Source organism: Pleurodeles waltl, chromosome 2_2 (genome assembly GCF_031143425.1).
Source record: "Pleurodeles waltl isolate 20211129_DDA chromosome 2_2, aPleWal1.hap1.20221129, whole genome shotgun sequence".
Lineage (NCBI taxonomy): Eukaryota > Metazoa > Chordata > Amphibia > Caudata > Salamandridae > Pleurodeles > Pleurodeles waltl.
The window spans coordinates 926,104,090-926,120,071 of NC_090439.1; the positions used below are offsets into that span (position 1 = coordinate 926,104,090).

At 49.3% G+C, this 15,982-nt stretch overlaps 1 protein-coding gene across 2 annotated transcripts in view; it reads left to right on the plus strand.

Moving 5' to 3' along the window:
• Positions 1-15,982, plus strand: part of LOC138282759 (fibrocystin-L-like) — a 455,872-nt gene that overhangs the window by 41,342 nt on the left and 398,548 nt on the right. For both annotated transcript variants that reach the window (XM_069220630.1, XM_069220631.1), the window contains exons 4-5: positions 4,032-4,176; positions 4,299-4,386. In XM_069220630.1, coding sequence (XP_069076731.1) covers positions 4,032-4,176; positions 4,299-4,386 — 233 coding nt within the window. The remainder of the gene's footprint in view (positions 1-4,031; positions 4,177-4,298; positions 4,387-15,982) is intronic.

Below are 15,982 nucleotides of genomic sequence, written 5' to 3' on the forward strand. Positions count from 1 at the left end.
CGCATGCTGTCAATTCAGACTATTTTTTCCATTGGTCAGTCAGGGGGACTTTCTGGTGTCACTGGATCTGCAGGATGCTTACCTACATGTGCCTGTGGCAAAGACTTCTCAGAGGTTCCTAAGGTTTGCTGTGGATCAGGATCATCATCAGTTTTGTGTACTGCCTTTCGGCCTCAAGTCTTCTCCTCGGATTTTTACAAAGGTGCTGGCCCCCCTGGTGGCTTTGCTGCATTCAGAAGGGGTGTTTATTAATCCGTATCTGGACGACATCCTGATACATGCACCCTCGCAGGGCCTGTTGCGGAGGCAGGTGGCCCGGGTTCTGGTGGTCCTGCAAAACCACGGGTTTTTGATCAACTGGGGGAAGTCAGATTTGGTCCCGTCCCAGGATCTGGTTTTTCTAGGGGCTCGGTTTCGGACTCATCTAGGTTTGGTGACGGTGACTTCCCTGTGCACTTCTGTGGTTGCGTCTGCAAGGTCATTTGGCGTCAGTGATATTTCTGGTCCCTTGGGCGCATTTCCATCTTCTGTGCTTGATGACCTGGTTCCTGAAAAGGTGGGCACTAGGGTCTGGTTCTCTGATGACCAGGATTCCGGGGTCAGGGTTGATTCGCAGGGAGTTGAGATGGTGGTTGGAGTCCAATCATCTTCGGTAGGGGTGTCTTTGTCTAATCTAAGCCCAGTGGTGGTAACAACGGATGCCAGCCTCTCCGGATGGGGTGCTTGGATGGGGTCGGCACAGATTCAGGGGTTCTGGTCCCCGCTGGAGGCCAATCGGTCGTCGAATTGGCACGAGTTGAAAGCTGTATTGTTGGCTCTGATACATTTCCAGGTGTCCATGAAGGGAGTTGCGGTTCTTATTCGGACGGACAACTTAGTGGCCAAGGCTTATGTCAACCAACAGGGCTTTGTTCAGTCTGGCCAGGAAGATTTTTTTGTGGGCTCAGGAGTGGGTTCCTTCTCTCCGAGCTGCGTACATTCGGGGGGTGGTCAATGTTCGGGCGGACCTGCTAAGCAGGGTGATTCCTTCCTCTCAACTTTTCTCCCTCCGGAAGTCACTGTTTCTTCATCTGGTTCGTCTCTGGGGTCTTCGAGTGCTGGATGTGTTTGCGTCCCCGTAAAATGCGAAGCTCAGTAGCTTCTGCTCCCGGTTTCGGTGTCCTCAGGATTGGGAGGAGGACGGGATGTCTTGTCCTTGGCCGAGGGGCCTTTTGTATGCTTTCCCGCCATTTCAGCTGATCCGGTCTTTTCTGTTGAGGGTGAGGCATCTGGGGGCCAGGGTTATCTTGATTGCGCCCCATTGGCCGAGCGCGAATTGGTTTCCATTGCTGCAGCTGATGGCATCCGGCCGGATGTGGCCTCTTCCTCTTTGTCCGTCTCTCCTGGAGTTTCCTTGCATCTCGATGGGGTCATTGAGGAGGTTACACTTGACGGCCTGGAAGTTGAACGCCGGGGTTTGACAGGTCTGGGGGTACCAGTGGCTTTGAGTTCTACTTTGCTGGCTTCCAGGCGGCGTTCCACTTTGCTTTCCTATGGTAGACAGTGGAAGGTTTTTTCTTCTTGGTGCTTCCGGCATAAATTGGATCCTACCTGCACATCTATATTTAATGTGATGCAGTTTTTACAGGATGGTGCACATTTGGGGTTGTCAGTAGCATCTCTGCGGGTGCAGTGGGCGGCTATTCAGGCGTTTAGGGGTCCGTGGCATAATCTACCGGATTAGGGTCATTTGATGCCTAGATTTTTTCAGGGGCTTTTTAATATGTTTCCTCGCCCTGTACGTTCTTTTCCTTCGTGGGATCTTTCTTTAGTTTTAGATGCATTGACTGCTGCCCCTTTTGAACCGCTGGGGGAATGTGATTTGCGCCATCTTTCTTTGAAAACTTTCTTTTTGGTGGCCATTACTTCTGCCTGCCGTTTAGGGGAATTGGGGGCCTTGGCCTGTTCTTTTCCTTTTTGTAAAGTTTTTCAGGATCGGGTGATTCTTGTTCCGGTGCCTTCTTTTATTCCGAAAGTTAATTCTTCTTTCCATGCTCGCCAGGAGGTCATCCTTCCTTCATTTTGTCTGAATCCCTCCTCGGTGGAGGATGTTTGTTTACATTCTTTAGATGTGCGCAGGGCTTTGTTGGAGTATCTGCGTGTGGTAGCTCCTTTCCGTAAGGGTGATTCGCTTTTTGTACATTTCGGTCCGGCCCGTAAAGGGGAAAAGCCTTCCACGGCTTCCTTGAGTCGGTGGGTGAGATCGTTGATTCTGTTGGCTTATTCCATGAAAGGGGTGGTTCCCCCCCCAGGGGATTCAGGGTCATTCTATCAGGGGTATGGCGGCTACAGTGGCTGAGCTTCAGGGGACTTCGGTGGTGGAAATTTGCAGGGCCGCCACTTGGGCCTCTCCTTCGACGTTTGTTCGGCATTATAGGCTGACGGACTTGGGTGGTTTGGAGTCGGTATTGGGTCACCGGGTCTTATCCTCTATGAGGTGATAGGGGTTGGGTCTTGGTGGCCTGTGTGCATTATAATAAACTTCTTGCAACTCAGTGTCCGTCTCCTGTGTGTTTCTTGCTATGTCTCACTGGTTATAAGGAAGGCGAGGGAGGGACGGGAGGTAATGCGTACATTTTCTTACGATAATGGCATTACTCCTAGTCCTACTCCCTCGCCTTCCTTTCCGTTCACTCCCGCCCACCCAGTACGGACTGTCTGAGTTTCTACTTGGGCTTGGTTTTTGTACAGGAGGTGGTAGGGGTGGGGGGGTTTAAAAGGGGAAGGGAGGGTCTAGAGGGAGGCAGGAAGCCTCATTGGTTATAAGGAAGGCGAGGGAGTAGGACTAGGAGTAATGCCATTATCGTAAGAAAATGGACGCATTATTTAGAGACACAACCAACATTTTTTAAGTTTTTCCAAAGAGAGAGAGGCAGAGTGTGTGTGCGTTTGTGTATGTGTGTAAAAATTCCTGGTAAAATCCAACAGACGCCTCGCTATACCCGACTGAAAGCACCTGCAGCCAATTATTTATCACAAAATACATTTATTACGGCGGGTGTTAGACCCTCACTCCCCCTTCAAAGCTACGCCCCTCATGATGTACATCTGCTCAAGACGCTGCACCTGCACGTGACCTACTGCGAGTATGACACTGTCTGGTAGTGGTTCGGACAGTCAACGTTCAACCCACAGTCCCTGGTCTGCTAGTTCATTTTTCAGTGTGTTGGGCAGTAAATACTTAAAAATCATACACACTGATAGTGGAGGAAGGTTGGTTGTTACCACAAGCTAGGACGTAGCATGCAAAATAAAATACTTTCCACTTTGAACCATGTCACAAATAGACCTGAGCGAGTTGATGAGTTAAGAGAACACGATCGCTGGAGAAAAAATGACGTCCTGCCTTCTCACCATACTTCTTCCAGTCTTTTGTCTTCTTTCTGTCCTTTATTCTTCATGTCTTGTTTCATCTTGCTTTCTTTTATTGCATACTGTATGTACTTTTTTCCATCCACCGATCCATCTTTTCGCTGTATCCTTTCATTTTTCTCTCATCGATTCATTGTCCATTCTTTATTCTAGCCGCCATTTCATCCCTCCTCTCCATCATCTATCTTTCCATCCATTCTCTCTCCACTCTTCTCTCCATCCATCCATCCATCTCTGTATTCATCCTTTCGTCCTCTTTCCATCCATCCGTCTCTCCATCCTTCTCTCCATCCTTACATCCCATCATTCCACTGAAATAATTCTATTTCTCAGTTTCCGAGAGACCAGAGTCTCCAATTACAGTCAGAGGAGCCCTACTCATAATTTAAATATTTCATGTTACTCGGAGCACTACAGTGACACTCATCCCTGTTCAAAGTGAAAAAGTGGGGGCTAATGGCGCCCCTAACCACAAGGAGTACCTTGTCATTGGCAGTTTATCTAGAATAGCCTTGAAATTTTAGAATCGTCTCAAAACACTTAAATGTGAATTATCTTTCATTTTATGCTATTTTGTGGCACAGATGCTGAAAGGCAGTTCATTCGTTTTCTATTTTCAGGCTTCGCTGATGCCAACCAGTTTGACTATACCAATGACAGCGCCATGACGGGGAACCTCGTGCAAATGGTATCTGCTACTCAGTCGATTCCTTGCGATGTGGAAAAAGATGCCAGTCACGAAGGGGTAGTCACCTGCTTTACCCGGTAATGACACAATTCATGTTATCCGAACGACTGCTCAAATCTAATTTTCTTTTCTCGTGCAATTCAACCATTAAAACTGTAATCCCTCATCGTTTGTATCCCCATCTCACATTTCCCCCCAGAGCCATGCCAGAGGGTCCATACGCGTTGCGCGTGAGCGTGAATGGAGCTCTGGCTACGGACGAGTGCGGTGGGCAGTGCGTCTTTCAGGTAAGTGTTTCTCTGGACTTGCAGCCGCTAAGTGTCCTTTAAGTGTCCTTGTCTCTCGGGGCACCATAAAAGCCCCGCCAGCACACAGCTTGACTTTTGCCAAGAGGCTTGGTAAAATAAACGATAAGTTGAACAACCGAGCCTCTGACGTGGGAGGGTAGAGGGTGGAGTGTTGGGGTAACGTTGTGACGACACACCTCACCAAATGGATTCCTAGCAGCAGTGAAACTGGTGGCGTGGTTATTAATTCCCACCCTGAACTGCACCGAGCGAGAACAACTGTTACAAAAAGGGGACAAGTGGCGGATTTCCGGGCTAGCTCTCACAGGTGGTTTTGACTAAGATGCAGGTCATTATAAAAGCAGGCTAATAACCTGAGCATTGAAATTGTCGTGACATTTCTTTTGCAAAAGTGTTAAACCATCTCTTTTACTTCTACCTCCGACTCTTTTCCCCATTCTTCCTCTTCCGTATGGAATAGCAGTCATATGAAACTACTCACATGGAATGAGCAGGATGGGGAAAAGTCCTACACGTTCTCTGGCATAGTTTGCAGAGCTCACCGACGGTTTAAGCACATCCCGTAGGCTCAGGCCACAGAACTGCTTCTCGGGTGCAGAGATCTTGCACGCTTAGGCACATGTATGCCTACCAAGCTACAGGCTCTTTATGTAGGGCTACAATAACCCCGGTTTTATAGCACTTAGAAATGCAAGTAAAGTGTTGTGTACAAGGTATTGTTACTCGTTGTAGGCTCATATTTAACACGTTCCGACTTCATGCCACCAAGGCCCTTATAGTGACATTAAGGTTACGCAAACCTTTCAGTAGAGATTATGAAAGGTTATCGCACGCGTCATGAGTCATAAGAACGTGCTCTGTAGAAGGAAGGACGCTTCAAGCACCAAGAAATCTGTTGCAACATCAGAAACAGAAATGCTCAAATATGCACAAATTACCACTCAATATCAGCTAGCACGTTTATGTAAATACCCTAATGAATATTTGTATTTTTTGGTTTTGAAAGCTACTTTTTTCTTTGAAATGGAATTTAAATAATTCATTGAAACCAAGCGCATATTGTCGCCATTAATCACCCCGTAATTTCTCAGAAAATTCTCACACTGTGTCAGCAAAAGAGTTTGGTATTTATTGATAACTAATTGGCATTTGGTATAGCCAGGGGAGCTTTGCACACCTTAACCCGATGCTTGTGCCATCTGCTGCTTTTTGGTGTTTTCCACCGAGGAGCTTGCTTGCTTGGTAAGTTCCTCTTGTCACTGGGCAAGAGCACTTGTCAGCATGACCCTCTCAAAGTCACCCTCAACTCATGACTGTTTTTTCGGTTGTTTTTTGGGAATCTCCATACAAGAACTCTACTTGTTTTGTTGGTCCCCCTCAGGCTGGACCATAAAATAGGTTGGTTCAAGCCCTGAATCCAGCTGGCGTGAAACATGTGGTATATAACCTCACAAACTCTGCTCGAAGAAACCAGATGTAAGGAAATGCCTCCTTGGCATGGTTGCCCCCTGACTTTTTGCCTTTGCTGATGCTATGTTTACAATTGAAAGAGTGCTGAGGCCTGCTAACCAGGCCCCAGCACCAGTGTTCTTTCCCTAACCTGTACTTTTGTATCCACAATTGGCAGACCCTGGCATCCAGATAAGTCCCTTGTAACTGGTACTTCTAGTACCAAGGGCCCTGATGCCAAGGAAGGTCTCTAAGGGCTGCAGCATGTCTTATGCCACCCTGGAGACCTCTCACTCAGCACAGACACCCTGCTTGCCAGCTTGTGTGTGCTAGTGAGGACAAAACGAGTAAGTCGACATGGCACTCCCCTCAGGGTGCCATGCCAGCCTCTCACTGCCTATGCAGTATAGGTAAGACACCCCTCTAGCAGGCCTTACAGCCCTAAGGCAGGGTGCACTATACCATAGGTGAGGGTACCAGTGCATGAGCATGGTACCCCTACAGTGTCTAAACAAAACCTTAGACATTGTAAGTGCAGGGTAGCCATAAGAGTATATGGTCTGGGAGTTTGTCAAACACGAACTCCACAGCACCATAATGGCTACACTGAAAACTGGGAAGTTTGGTATCAAACTTCTCAGCACAATAAATGCACACTGATGCCAGTGTACATTTTATTGTCAAATACACCCCAGAGGGCACCTTAGAGGTGCCCCCTGAAACTTAACCAACTATCTGTGTAGGCTGACTAGTTTTAGCAGCCTGCCACAAACCGAGACATGTTGCTGGCCCCATGGGGAGAGTGCCTTTGTCACTCTGAGGCCAGTAACAAAGCCTGCACTGGGTGGAGATGCTAACACCTCCCCCAGGCAGGAATTGTCACACCTGGCGGTGAGCCTCAAAGGCTCACCTCCTTTGTGCCAACCCAGCAGGACACTCCAGCTAGTGGAGTTGCCCGCCCCCTCCGGCCAGGCCCCACTTTTGGCGGCAAGGCCGGAGAAAATAATGAGAAAAACAAGGAGGAGTCACTGGCCAGTCAGGACAGCCCCTAAGGTGTCCTGAGCTGAAGTGACTCTAACTTTTAGAAATCCTCCATCTTGCAGATGGAGGATTCCCCCAATAGGGTTAGGATCGTGACCCCCTCCCCTCGGGAGGAGGCACAAAGAGGGTGTACCCACCCTCAGGGCTAGTAGCCATTGGCTACTAACCCCCCAGACCTAAACACGCCCTTAAATTTAGTATTTAAGGGCTACCCTGAACCCTAGAAAATTAGATTCCTGCAACTACAAGAAGAAGGACTGCCTAGCTGAAAACCCCTGCAGAGGAAGACCAGAAGACGACAACTGCCTTGGCTCCAGAAACTCACCGGCCTGTCTCCTGCCTTCCAAAGATCCTGCTCCAGCGACGCCTTCCAAAGGGACCAGCGACCTCGACATCCTCTGAGGACTGCCCCTGCTTCGAAAAGACAAGAAACTCCAGAGGACAGCGGACCTGCTCCAAGAAAAGCTGCAACTTTGTTTCCAGCAGCTTTAAAGAACCCTGCAAGCTCCCCGCAAGAAGCGTGAGACTTGCAACACTGCACCCGGCGACCCCGACTCGGCTGGTGGAGACCCGACACCTCAGGAGGGACCCCAGGACTACTCTGATACTGTGAGTACCAAAACCTGTCCCCCCTGAGCCCCCACAGCGCCGCCTGCAGAGGGAATCCCGAGGCTTCCCCTGACCGCGACTCTTTGAACCTAAAGTCCCGACGCCTGGGAGAGACCCTGCACCCGCAGCCCCCAGGACCTGAAGGACCGGACTTTCACTGGAGAAGTGACCCCCAGGAGTCCCTCTCCCTTGCCCAAGTGGAGGTTTCCCCGAGGAATCCCCCCCTTGCCTGCCTGCAGCGCTGAAGAGATCCCGAGATCTCTCATAGACTAACATTGCGAACCCGACGCTTGTTTCTACACTGCACCCGGCCGCCCCCGCGCCGCTGAGGGTGAAATTTCTGTGTGGACTTGTGTCCCCCCCGGTGCCCTACAAAACCCCCCTGGTCTGCCCTCCGAAGACGCGGGTACTTACCTGCAAGCAGACCGGAACCGGGGCACCCCCTTCTCTCCATTCTAGCCTATGCGTTTTGGGCACCACTTTGAACTCTGCACCTGACCGGCCCTGAGCTGCGGGTGTAGTGACTTTGGGGTTGCTCTGAACCCCCAACGGTGGGCTACCTTGGACCAAGAACTAAGCCCTGTAAGTGTCTTACTTACCTGGTTAACCTAACAAATACTTACCTCCCCTAGGAACTGTGAAAATTGCACTGTGTCCACTTTTAAAACAGCTATTTGTGAATAACTTGAAAAGTATACATGCAATTTTGATGATGTGAAGTTCCTAAAGTACTTACCTGCAATACCTTTCGAATGAGATATTACATGTAAAATTTGAACCTGTGGTTCTTAAAATAAACTAAGAAAAGATATTTTTCTATACAAAAACCTATTGGCTGGATTTGTCTCTGAGTGTGTGTACCTCATTTATTGTCTATGTGTATGTACAACAAATGCTTAACACTACTCCTTGGATAAGCCTACTGCTCGACCACACTACCACAAAATAGAGCATTAGTATTATCTCTTTTTGCCACTATCTTACCTCTAAGGGGAACCCTTGGACTCTGTGCATGCTATTCCTTACTTTGAAATAGCACATACAGAGCCAACTTCCTACATTGGTGGATCAGCGGTGGGGTACAAGACTTTGCATTTGCTGGACTACTCAGCCAATACCTGATCACACGACAAATTCCAAAATTGTCATTAGAAATTCATGTTTGCAATTTGAAATTTTTCTAAATTCTTAAAAGTCCTGCTAGGGCCTTGTGTGTTAAGTCCCTGTTTAGCATTGTCTTTTAGAGTTAAAAGTTTGTTAAAAGTTTGAAATTAGATTCTAGAAACAGTTTTAGATTCTTTAAAAAGTATTCCAACTCTTAGCAGAATAATGTCTGATACAGAGATGCAGGTGGTGGAACTCGACACCACACCTTACCTCCATCTTAAGATGAGGGAGCTAAGGTCTCTCTGTAATATAAAGAAAATAACCATTGGCTCCAGACCTACCAAAATTCAGCTCCAGGAGCTGTTGGCAGAGTTTGAAAAAGCCAACCCCTCTGATGATGACATCACAGAGGAAGAAATTAGTGACTTGGAGGCCAATGTCCCTCCTCCAGTCCTAAATAGGGAGAACAGGACCCCTCAAGTCCTGTCTCCAACTGTGTTAGTCAGAAATAGTGAGTCCCTCACAGGAGGGTCCCACATTTCTGAAATCACTGAGGATGCTCTCAGCGAAGATGACCTCCTGTTAGCCAGGATGGCCAAAAGATTGGCTTTAGAGAGACAGCTCCTAGCCATAGAAAGGGAAAGACAAGAGATGGGCCTAGGACCCATCAATGGTGGCAGCAATATAAATAGGGTCAGAGATTCTCCTGACATGTTAAAAATCCCCAAAGGGATTGTGACAAAATATGAAGATGGTGATGACATCACCAAGTGGTTCACAGCTTTTGAGAGGGCTTGTGTAACCAGAAAAGTGAACAGATCTCACTGGGGTGCTCTCCTTTGGGAAATGTTCACTGGAAAGTGTAGGGATAGACTCCTCACACTCTCTGGAAAAGATGCAGAATCTTATGACCTCATGAAGGGTACCCTGATTGAGGGCTTTGGATTCTCCACTGAGGAGTACAGGATTAGGTTCAGGGGGGCTCAAAAATCCTCGAGCCAGACCTGGGTTGACTTTGTTGACTACTCAGTGAAAACACTAGATGGTTGGATTCAAGGCAGTGGTGTAAGTAATTAGGATGGGCTGTACAATTTATTTGTGAAAGAACACCTATTGAGTAATTGTTTCAATGATAAACTGCATCAGCATCTGGTAGACCTAGGACCAATTTCTCCCCAAGAATTGGGAAAGAAGGCGGACCATTGGGTCAAGACAAGGGTGTCCAAGACTTCAACAGGGGGTGACCAAAAGAAAGGGGTCACAAAGACTCCCCAGGGGAAGGGTGATGAGACAACCAAAACTAAAAATAGTAAAGAGTCTTCTACAGGCCCCCAAAAACCTGCACAGGAGGGTGGGCCCAGAGCCTCTTCGCAAAACAATGGGTACAAGGGTAAAAACTTTGATCCCAAAAAGGCCTGGTGTCATAGCTGTAAACAGCATGGACACCAAACTGGAGACAAGGCCTGTCCCAAGAAAGGTTCCACTCCAAACTCCCATCCAGGTAACACTGGTATGGCTAGTCTCCAAGTGGGATCAACAGTGTGCCCAGAGCAAATCAGGGTCCACACTGAAGCTACTCTAGTTTCTGAGGGTGGGGTGGATTTAGCCACACTAGCTGTCTGGCCGCCTAACATGCAAAAATACAGACAGCAACTCTTAATTAATGGGACTAGAATAGAGGGCCTGAGGGATACAGGTGCCAGTGTCACCATGGTGACAGAGAAACTGGTTTCCCCTGGCCAATACCTGACTGGAAAAACTTACACAGTCACCAACGCTGACAATCAGAGAAAAGTACATCCCATGGCAATGGTTACTTTAGAATGGGGAGGGGTCAATGGCCTGAAACAGGTGGTGGTCTCCTCAAATATCCCAGTGGACTGTCTGCTTGGAAATGACCTGGAGTCCTCAGCATGGGCTGAGGTAGAACTAAAAACCCATGCAGCAATGCTGGGTATCCCTGAACTGGTGTGTGTGAAAACAAGAGCACAATGCAAGGCACAGGGTGAACAAGTAGAGCTGGAGTCTGGAAGAATGGCCCAGCCTACCAAGAGAACAGGAAAGTCAGTTGGGAAACCAACTACAACACAGCAAAAGAAAGGGAACCTCTCTTCTCAGGAAGAAGTTCTGCCCTCTGAGGGAACTGAGCCTTTGGAGCTTGAACCTTATCAGGTTGAGCTCTTAGGCCCAGGGGGACCCTCAAGGGAGGAGCTGTGTAAGGGACAAGAAACCTGTCCCTCTCTTGAAGGCCTTAGGCAGCAAGCTGCTGAAGAGTCCAAAGGCAAGAAAAATGGAACGCATAGGGTCTATTGGGAAGATGGACTCCTGTACACTGAGGCCAGAGACCCCAAACCTGGTGCCACTAGGAGAGTGGTAGTGCCTCAGCTGTTCAGGAAGTTCATCCTAACATTGGCCCATGACATTCCCCTTGCTGGACATTTGGGACAAACCAAGACGTGGGAGAGGTTAGTCAACCACTTCTACTGGCCCAATATGTCCAACATGGTTAAGGAGTTTTGCCTCTCCTGCCCCACCTGTCAAGCCAGTGGTAAGACAGGTGGGCATCCAAAGGCCCCCCTCATTCCACTTCCAGTGGTGGGGGTTCCCTTTGAAAGAGTGGGTGTGGACATAGTTGGTCCACTAGAACCTCCCACAGCCTCAGGAAATATGTATATCCTGGTAGTAGTGGATCATGCTACCAGGTATCCTGAAGCTATTCCCCTTAGGTCGACTACTGCCCCTGCAGTAGCCAAGGCCCTCATTGGTATCTTTACCAGAGTGGGTTTCCCTAAGGAGGTGGTGTCTGACAGAGGTACCAACTTCATGTCAGCATACCTAAAGCACATGTGGAATGAGTGTGGAGTGACTTATAAATTCACTACACCATACCATCCCCAAACTAATGGCTTGGTTGAGAGATTCAACAAGACATTAAAAGGCATGATCATGGGGCTCCCAGAAAAACTCAAAAGGAGATGGGATGTCCTCTTGCCATGTCTGCTTTTCGCTTACAGAGAGGTGCCACAGAAGGGAGTAGGATTCTCACCCTTTGAACTTCTGTTTGGTCATCCTGTAAGGGGACCACTTGCCCTTGTTAAAGAAGGCTGGGAGAGACCTCTCCATGAGCCTAAACAGGACATAGTGGACTATGTACTTGGCCTTCGCTCTAGAATGGCAGAGTACATGGAAAAGGCAACCAAAAACCTTGAGGCCAGCCAACAGCTCCAGAAGTTTTGGTATGACCAAAAGGCTGCACTGGTTGAGTTCCAACCAGGGCAGAAAGTCTGGGTTCTGGAGCCTGTGGCTCCCAGGGCACTCCAGGACAAATGGAGTGGCCCTTACCCAGTACTAGAAAGGAAGAGTCAGGTCACCTACCTGGTGGACCTGGGCACAAGCAGGAGCCCCAAGAGGGTGATCCATGTGAACCGCCTTAAGCTCTTCCATGACAGGGCTGATGTGAATCTGTTGATGGTAACAGATGAGGATCAGGAGGCAGAGAGTGAACCTCTCCCTGATCTTCTGTCATCAGACCCAAAAGATGGCACAGTAGATGGAGTGATCTACTCAGACACCCTCTCTGGCCAACAGCAAGCTGATTGTAGGAGAGTCCTACAACAGTTTCCTGAACTCTTCTCCTTAACCCCTGGTCAGACACACCTGTGTACCCATGATGTGGACACAGGAGACAGCATGCCTGTCAAGAACAAAATCTTTAGACAATCTGACCATGTTAAAGAAAGCATCAAGGTGGAAGTCCACAAGATGCTGGAATTGGGAGTAATTGAGCGCTCTGACAGCACCTGGGCTAGCCCAGTGGTCTTAGTCCCCAAACCGCACACCAAAGATGGAAAGAAAGAGATGAGGTTTTGTGTGGACTACAGAGGGCTCAATTCTGTCACCAAGACAGATGCTCATCCAATTCCAAGAGCTGATGAGCTCATAGACAAATTAGGTGCTGCCAAATTCTTAAGTACCTTTGACTTGACAGCAGGGTACTGGCAAATAAAAATGGCACCTGGAGCAAAAGAGAAAACAGCATTCTCCACACCTGATGGGCATTATCAGTTTACTGTTATGCCCTTTGGTTTAAAGAATGCCCCTGCCACCTTCCAAAGGTTGGTGAATCAAGTCCTTGCTGGCTTGGAGTCCTTTAGCACAGCTTATCTTGATGATATTGCTGTCTTTAGCTCCACCTGGCAGGATCACCTGGTCCACCTGAAGAAGGTTTTGAAGGCTCTGCAATCTGCAGGCCTCTCTATCAAGGCATCCAAATGCCAGATAGGGCAGGGAACTGTGGTTTACTTGGGACACCTTGTAGGTGGAGGCCAAGTTCAGCCACTCCAACCCAAGATCCAGACTATTCTGGACTGGGTAGCTCCAAAAACCCAGACTCAAGTCAGGGCATTCCTTGGCTTGACTGGGTATTACAGGAGGTTTGTGAAGGGATATGGATCCATTGTGACAGCCCTCACTGAACTCACCTCCAAGAAAATGCCCAAGAAAGTGAACTGGACTGTGGAATGCCAACAGGCCTTTGACACCCTGAAACAAGCAATGTGCTCAGCACCAGTTCTAAAAGCTCCAGATTATTCTAAGCAGTTCATTGTGCAGACTGATGCCTCTGAACATGGGATAGGGGCAGTTTTGTCCCAAACAAATGATGATGGCCTTGACCAGCCTGTTGCTTTCATTAGCAGGAGGTTACTCCCCAGGGAGCAGCGTTGGAGTGCCATTGAGAGGGAGGCCTTTGCTGTGGTTTGGTCCCTGAAGAAGCTGAGACCATACCTCTTTGGGACTCACTTCCTAGTTCAAACTGACCACAGACCTCTCAAATGGCTGATGCAAATGAAAGGTGAAAATCCTAAACTGTTGAGGTGGTCCATCTCCCTACAGGGAATGGACTTTATAGTGGAACACAGACCTGGGACTGCCCATGCCAATGCAGATGGCCTTTCCAGGTTCTTCCACTTAGAAAATGAAGACTCTCTTGGGAAAGGTTAGTCTCATCCTCTTTCGTTTGGGGGGGGGGTTGTGTAAGGAAATGCCTCCTTGGCATGGTTGCCCCCTGACTTTTTGCCTTTGCTGATGCTATGTTTACAATTGAAAGAGTGCTGAGGCCTGCTAACCAGGCCCCAGCACCAGTGTTCTTTCCCTAACCTGTACTTTTGTATCCACAATTGGCAGACCCTGGCATCCAGATAAGTCCCTTGTAACTGGTACTTCTAGTACCAAGGGCCCTGATGCCAAGGAAGGTCTCTAAGGGCTGCAGCATGTCTTATGCCACCCTGGAGACCTCTCACTCAGCACAGACACCCTGCTTGCCAGCTTGTGTGTGCTAGTGAGGACAAAACGAGTAAGTCGACATGGCACTCCCCTTAGGGTGCCATGCCAGCCTCTCACTGCCTATGCAGTATAGGTAAGACACCCCTCTAGCAGGCCTTACAGCCCTAAGGCAGGGTGCACTATACCATAGGTGAGGGTACCAGTGCATGAGCATGGTACCCCTACAGTGTCTAAACAAAACCTTAGACATTGTAAGTGCAGGGTAGCCATAAGAGTATATGGTCTGGGAGTTTGTCAAACACGAACTCCACAGCACCATAATGGCTACACTGAAAACTGGGAAGTTTGGTATCAAACTTCTCAGCACAATAAATGCACACTGATGCCAGTGTACATTTTATTGTCAAATACACCCCAGAGGGCACCTTAGAGGTGCCCCCTGAAACTTAACCGACTATCTGTGTAGGCTGACTAGTTTTAGCAGCCTGCCACAAACCGAGACATGTTGCTGGCCCCATGGGGAGAGTGCCTTTGTCACTCTGAGGCCAGTAACAAAGCCTGCACTGGGTGGAGATGCTAACACCTCCCCCAGGCAGGAATTGTCACACCTGGCGGTGAGCCTCAAAGGCTCACCTCCTTTGTGCCAACCCAGCAGGACACTCCAGCTAGTGGAGTTGCCCGCCCCCTCCGGCCAGGCCCCACTTTTGGCGGCAAGGCCGGAGAAAATAATGAGAAAAACAAGGAGGAGTCACTGGCCAGTCAGGACAGCCCCTAAGGTGTCCTGAGCTGAAGTGACTCTAACTTTTAGAAATCCTCCATCTTGCAGATGGAGGATTCCCCCAATAGGGTTAGGATCGTGACCCCCTCCCCTCGGGAGGAGGCACAAAGAGGGTGTACCCACCCTCAGGGCTAGTAGCCATTGGCTACTAACCCCCCAGACCTAAACACGCCCTTAAATTTAGTATTTAAGGGCTACCCTGAACCCTAGAAAATTAGATTCCTGCAACTACAAGAAGAAGGACTGCCTAGCTGAAAACCCCTGCAGAGGAAGACCAGAAGACGACAACTGCCTTGGCTCCAGAAACTCACCGGCCTGTCTCCTGCCTTCCAAAGATCCTGCTCCAGCGACGCCTTCCAAAGGGACCAGCGACCTCGACATCCTCTGAGGACTGCCCCTGCTTCGAAAAGACAAGAAACTCCCGAGGACAGCGGACCTTCTCCAAGAAAAGCTGCAACTTTGTTTCCAGCAGCTTTAAAGAACCCTGCAAGCTCCCCGCAAGAAGCGTGAGACTTGCAACACTGCACCCGGCGACCCCGACTCGGCTGGTGGAGACCCGACACCTCAGGAGGGACCCCAGGACTACTCTGATACTGTGAGTACCAAAACCTGTCCCCCCTGAGCCCCCACAGCGCCGCCTGCAGAGGGAATCCCGAGGCTTCCCCTGACCGCGACTCTTTGAACCTAAAGTCCCGACGCCTGGGAGAGACCCTGCACCCGCAGCCCCCAGGACCTGAAGGACCGGACTTTCACTGGAGAAGTGACCCCCAGGAGTCCCTCTCCCTTGCCCAAGTGGAGGTTTCCCCGAGGAATCCCCCCCTTGCCTGCCTGCAGCGCTGAAGAGATCCCGAGATCTCTCATAGACTAACATTGCGAACCCGACGCTTGTTTCTACACTGCACCCGGCCGCCCCCGCGCCGCTGAGGGTGAAATTTCTGTGTGGACTTGTGTCCCCCCCGGTGCCCTACAAAACCCCCCTGGTCTGCCCTCCGAAGACGCGGGTACTTACCTGCAAGCAGACCGGAACCGGGGCACCCCCTTCTCTCCATTCTAGCCTATGCGTTTTGGGCACCACTTTGAACTCTGCACCTGACCGGCCCTGAGCTGCGGGTGTAGTGACTTTGGGGTTGCTCTGAACCCCCAACGGTGGGCTACCTTGGACCAAGAACTAAGCCCTGTAAGTGTCTTACTTACCTGGTTAACCTAACAAATACTTACCTCCCCTAGGAACTGTGAAAATTGCACTGTGTCCACTTTTAAAACAGCTATTTGTGAATAACTTGAAAAGTATACATGCAATTTTGATGA